The following is a 6394-nucleotide window of genomic DNA, read 5'->3' as shown; positions in this document are numbered from 1 at the left end:
TTGAAACTAATTAAATATAAAAATTTTGTATATCTTTTAAAATCATTTTTTATTGGCATAATTGTGTGAGGGTAGATTAAAAGAGATGAACAGGTTATTACTTAAAATTAGAGTGAAAGAAATTAATAAATGTGTTCTTAAAATGAGTTATGAATATTGTCTATATATAATAAAATAATAGATAGGTCCTATTTTATTAAGAAGAAAAAATAATTTCATAAATATATAGATTCCAAAATGCATATAAAGCTTGAGCCTTAAAAAAAGTATACTTCAGGCCAAAAAAATCTTTTTTCAAAAAAAAATTGTTCCAATATGTTTGGTGCATGTTAATGTGATATCCAAGTATAAACAGTGATATTTCTCACCCAAAAAAAAAAAGTATAAACAGTGATATTTGGCATATCCTGTCAAATTCATCAAAACCAGTCATCAGTTTGTTATGAGAGTGATCAATGACTGAAATAGAATCCCATCATTTGGCCAAAAAAAAAAAAAGAGTACCATCATATATGGATGCAGTCAGTCACTTACATCTCACATTTTTATTTTTATTTTAGTATTTTTCTATTATTAATTATATATAATAACTAAAAATAGTCTTTCTCTATTATTTTATTTAATTAGATCATTATTAGTTCCTGGTCTTACTTTGAAGTTTATGCCAAGGAGAAAATTCCAGGCACTGGGGACGTGAGTGAAGGTCATAATAGTACTTCATGTTTGACCTCTTAATTTTCAAATCCTTGCCAAGAGGGTAATTCTAGGGATTGCATAAGCTGACTCTCCAATTTTTTTTAAATCAAACTCGTCAAACTTTTCATTCTCATTCTCTATATTTTTCTCGTACCAAAGATAGAACTAAGGTTTGGAGCCTGTATTTGTGGACAATGCGTGATGAGCGTCACTCTCACGAGGAAGGGTCTCTATTTGTTTATGCTTCCCCCCCCCCCCATTTGATATATTCTTTATCCTTATGTTAGGTATACCATATGATACATATTGTTGGATTCTTTTTTTGTTTTTGGGGGTACTTGCAACAGCCGGGAGTGGTGTCATTCAACGTCATGTTAGAAGTTTTGCCAAGCATCTTTATGGTTTTGTTGCTTGTTTGGATTTACCATTTATAAATACTATTACCGATCTTAATTATAATTAGGACTTGTATAGTATTTATAAATATTTTGATATAAGTCAAGACAAAACTCTTCATGAATCTCAATTAAAAAGTCACTTTTAAATCATTCTAAACAAACTGTTAGCTCCCAACATTTGCTCAGATTTCATTTTTGTGTTTGATGATCGTTATTTAGTTGTTATATTAAGTTAATTGTGTTTTTTTTTGGGACTGAAAATTAATTGCGTTTTAGTCTCAAGTGTTTTTAGTTTAGGTTCCATGATGTAATTGACAAATAAAAATCTGTCTCTTTCTTTTCGGACGTCATTGGCAGGCTTACTACTGTAGGAGAACTGGGCATGTGTGCAGTTTCAAATTTCAGTGGTCCCTTGAGCACACGATTGATGCTAGGGATAAAAGAAAAAAAAAAAGCGTGGATAGACTTTTACCTTTTTATAAAGAGAAAATTAGAAAAAAATCCCTATTTAAAAAGATGAAATAACCCGAGTTACATATCCTTGATCCCGAGTTGCATATTATTAATCCTAATTGCGTATGGCATATGCCTAGTTGCATATAGAACCTAATTATATATCACTGATTCTAAATATTGCATATCCTTGATCTCCAATTACATATATTAGATCCTAATTGTATATTACATATGCCTAATTGTATATAAAACCTAATTGTATATCATTGATCCTAATTGCATATCTGTGATCCCAAGTTACATATGTTTGATCCTAATTGTATATTGAGATGCCTAGTTGCATATAGGGTCTAAATGGATATCGCTTATTATAATTGCATCTCATTGATCTCTAGTTATCTATGCTTAATCCTAATTGCATATTACATATGCCTAATTGTATATAGGTTCTAATTACATATCATTGATCCTAATTGTATATCATTGATCCTAGTTGCATATTAAGGATGCTTAGTTACATGTAAGATCTAATTAAATATCATCGATCATAATTATATATCTTTGATCTCTAGTTGCATATGTTTGATCTAATTACATATTGCATCTACCTTGTTGCATATGAGACATAATTGCACATTACTGATCATAATTACATATCATTGATCTCCAATTGCATATATTTGATCCTGGTTGTATTTCATTAAGGGAATTGTGGTAATTTCCTTTTCCTTTTAATTCTCCAAAAGGACCTCAAAAGTTAAGGTCTCATTCTATAATTAACTTTTCAAATAGGGATTTATTTTCAATTTTTCCTTTTATAAAAGATTAAGCTCTAAATTTGCTCAGAAAGTTTTTACTCATGAGTGCTGATCACTCATAAATGTTTTTGGATGCAAATTTATTCTGAAAATTTAAAATCATATTAATATTGCTTCATATTATTATATAATTAACATTGACTATTAAAATAATAACAAGTCATTAACATTTTTTATCATCATAATTTTAAACTTTCGAGATAAATTTGTTTAAAAAAGATTTCTTGGCACCTAGAGCTCCTGTGTGAAAACTTTCCAAGTAAAGTTATATATTTATCCTTTTTATAAATTACACCTGACAAATCATTAACTTTTTTTACATAAAAATTTTGGTTGTTCATCAAAGAATGATTTTTTTCAACACAAGTTTGGAATGAATTGATTGCACTTTCATGTTGCACCCAATCCATGGGGGACAATCAATTCGTTCCAACCTGCGTCAAGACAAATCAATAACGAAGCATAATTGTCCCAAAGAATCCGTTGTTTTGATTATTAGCCGTTTTATACTAACGCTGTCCCATCATTATTAATTGGCATTTCTCCATAATACTAACTTATTTATTAAATTTCTCACTATACTATGTCAACATACCAAATAAATTTGTTTTCGTATATATACACTATATGTATTATTAATTAAAAGAACGCAAGAAACCTTTTTTTTTAAAAAGAAAAAGAAAAAATGGCAATTAGGTCCTACTCAAGGGAATTAAATACAAAAAAGTCTTTTGAAATCATGAAATTATTTTAAAGTCCCAAAATTTTTTTTGCATTAAATTTTATTTGTTTACTTACCAAATTACCCTTGTTTTTTTTTAAATTTGCATTGATAACTGAAAGAGCAGTGGTTGACAACTCAGAGTGTAAGGATTGACAACTATCGCAGCTGGTTTGACAACTTATAATATGATATACTGAAAAAATATGTTGTCAAACCAGCCGCGATAGTTGTCAATACTCAATCCTTACACTCTGAGTTGTCAACCACTGCTTTTTAGTTGTCAATACAAAGTTTAAAAAAAAAAAAAAGTAATTTGGTAATTAAATAAATAAAATTTATTGTAAAAAAGTCTTTTGAGATTTCAGAATAATTTTATGATTTCAAAGGACTTTTTTACATTTAATTCCCTTAAGTGGAACCTAATTGCCATTCTCCCCAAAAAAAAAAAGTGTTTGACTTGAAGCATACATATATATAGTTAAGTGAGAGCCATAATTTAATATTTCTCTTGATTTAAACTTGCTCTCTCATTAGTCATTACACTCTTTCTTCAACCTTCACCTCGGTTCAAACTTGGACAACATATGTGAGCATCGAACCTAATCTCATCTCAAACCTCGTATGGCCATAACAGTGGCCATTGGAAACTTGAAAATGTCCAATTAAAAAGTCTAATTAGTTCTGTAATATAAAATATTCCTGAAACTAGCTTCCCCCCACAAACACCTACGCATCTTCTATTTCAAAACAAAGGCGAAACTAATGCGTCAACCACAAACAAGGGAAGAATATGAAAGACGTTATGAATATAAAAATAGCCAACCGACAAGCTAAGTTCCAACATCTTGTTCACCTAATGTTAAAATCCTCGCTTACCCCAAAAACCACAAGTCAATTACAAGACAACCTCCTTTTACTTCAACTGCAACAATACGAAAGACATTTAACATCGAACAAAACCTAGGACCAGTGAACAAAAGTTAAACTGGCACACATCCCAATCTATATAAGCTATAGCTAAAACTTGCTATACCCTAGCCTAGGTACATCAGGAGAACTCCTAATAACTCTGATCACTAAGGTCCATAGCATTACCATTTTTTCATACTCCCAGTAACTAGTAATTAACTAGAGTTTCAGCTCCATTACATCCACAACCATACTTCCTACCATAGGGGGAAAAAAGAGAGCAAATACGCTTTTCAAACTGTAAAAATTGAAGACAATCCTCCAATCTCAGCGTATAAAGGTTTTTTCTGTCCATCCTTCCTGAAAATAAATATGCCACTTGAATACTTGGCTGCCAGTAGAAGCTCCTACAAGACAGGAAGTAATGCTTAGCTTGTAAATAGAAGGGAATGTAATTTTCATAATTGAATGAATTGTGAAAGCATTAATCCTGAGAACGTGTTACTAACCTATAAAGCTCTAAAATGGAAGTGCTAGTTGATCCAGAAGGGCAGTGACAGGGGTGGCAAGTCTAGGCTCATAAGCAAAGCCATGCAAAGCAAAAGCACCATTATTACTTGGAGCAACGTAAGGACATGGTGGAATCCACTGCCATCTCTTTCTGCAGATATCAAACAGCAAAACCTTATCTGTTCTTCTGATCATTATCACAATAAACTCACCATGCCCTACACAATCAAAACCATTCCCTCCTTCAAATTCTTCAAATTGCACATAAAGTTGCTGAGGCATCCTCTCCGTCTCAACCCACGTTGTCCCGCAAGCCTGAAGAATCCAGACCCTTAAACTCCTCGGGATGTTAAGCTTGCTCTTCTCAACTGCTGCAACTAACAGTAACTTGCCTTTGCTTTCAATTAAACTTGGAAACCTTAAAAATCTCCTCATTGGGGCTTGGATTTTGCACCAAGTGTTTGAGGAAATGTCGTGGCATAAGACACTAAAAGGGCTGTAGTTCATGCAATAGAATCTCCCTCCTGCGTGAATCATCTTACCAGATTCCAGACTACACAGTCTGGGAAGGGAAGATGTGGTCCCCCATATGGAATAAAACCCACTTGAGTCAATATGAAAGCTTTCAGATGTTAGGTTTTTCACAGCATAAGGGGAAATCATGTCGTCACCTGCAACAGTGAGATCTATTGAGGAATGGGAAATGGCCAGGCCAATGGAAGGGAAGAGTCTTGGTCTTATTGTGGGAGGTAGTTGAGTCATAGTACCAAGAATGGGATTGGAGAGAATAAGAGTCTTGGGACCAGCCTCGTCTGAAACAAAACAGACCAAGCCTGAAGAAGAAGAAGATGGAGAGAAACCAGAAGGAAGAAGGGGAAAGGGAATACGGTACCATGCGATTTCATACGGATCAAACAGGTACGCTTCACAACAGTGTGTAGCAGTCGTAGTAGTACCACTACTACTGCTTCCACTTCCACTTCCGCCACTGGTACTAGGGTTCTTATTGTAGATATAGCTGCTCTTGAGGCTTTTGTTGTGGCTGAAGAATATGAACCAATGGTGGGGTTGTGAGATTTGGAGGTAGAGTTGAAGGAAAGTGTTGGAAAACAAAAGGCCATAGAATCTCTTGCAGACACAGCGTGCTCGGAAGAAAGCAGGCGGTGGAAGGAAGGCTAAGATTCTGTCAAGAATTCGCTGTGGAAGCTTGCTCCATATCCTAGAGTCCATCCATGGGGTGCTGTATGTGCTTGATGAAGATGAAACACCAGAACCAGCACTGAGATTAAAAGTGTAAGCAAACGGTGATGATGAGCAAGTCATAAGTGGGTGAAAACCCTCCATGTAGATGAGGCTAAAGGTTTAAAATAGCAAGCTTAGCTTAAGATGGAAACTCTTTTTTTTATCTGGTGGGGTTTCTTGGAAAATCTAGTTTACAAGTAGAGCTAGGCCTTTCTGCTTTGTGTTTGGGTTGATATATAATAGGGAAAGCGCCTATAGTAAGAGAGAAAGTACAGATAGGTTGCCTTTTGGAATGCTAACGGAAGAAGAAGAACAAGAAGATAATCAAGAGGGAAACAGGAGCTTCCAAACTAGTGTACCGATATGGAATGAACTCGGACTATAAGTGAGTTTAGATGTTAGCTTCTTGTCTATATATATAATATACAAATATATATAGTAAATATATGATCTTCTTTTGTTGATGATCTCGTGGGCTTATTTTCGAAGAGAGAGGGAGGGAGAGAATTAAATAATCATGTGCGGTGCTTGGGATGGATGCGTCTATCATTTCAGTGTTGTTTTGTCAATGCCGAGGATTGGAACGACGAAGTTGCAGAAAAACTCAAAAAGAGTGAAAGATGCCGCCGGTGGTGACTGGT

The 6394-nt window shown here is 34.0% G+C and overlaps 1 protein-coding gene across 1 annotated transcript; it reads right to left on the bottom strand.

The window, feature by feature from the left end:
- Positions 1 to 4520: 4520 nt before the first annotated feature.
- On the bottom strand, positions 4521 to 5855 carry LOC114743180 (protein UNUSUAL FLORAL ORGANS-like). Its single transcript, XM_028931374.1, has one exon. The coding sequence runs from the start codon at positions 5853 to 5855 to the stop codon at positions 4521 to 4523; it is 1335 nt and encodes a 444-aa protein (XP_028787207.1).
- Positions 5856 to 6394: the final 539 nt, after the last annotated feature.

This window comes from Neltuma alba, unplaced genomic scaffold (genome assembly GCF_004799145.2).
Source record: "Neltuma alba isolate B1F8T4 unplaced genomic scaffold, ASM479914v2 tig00003967_pilon, whole genome shotgun sequence".
NCBI lineage: Eukaryota > Viridiplantae > Streptophyta > Magnoliopsida > Fabales > Fabaceae > Neltuma > Neltuma alba.
The sequence above is the reverse complement of the archived record's forward strand: the minus strand, read 5'-3'. Positions and strand labels throughout refer to the sequence as shown.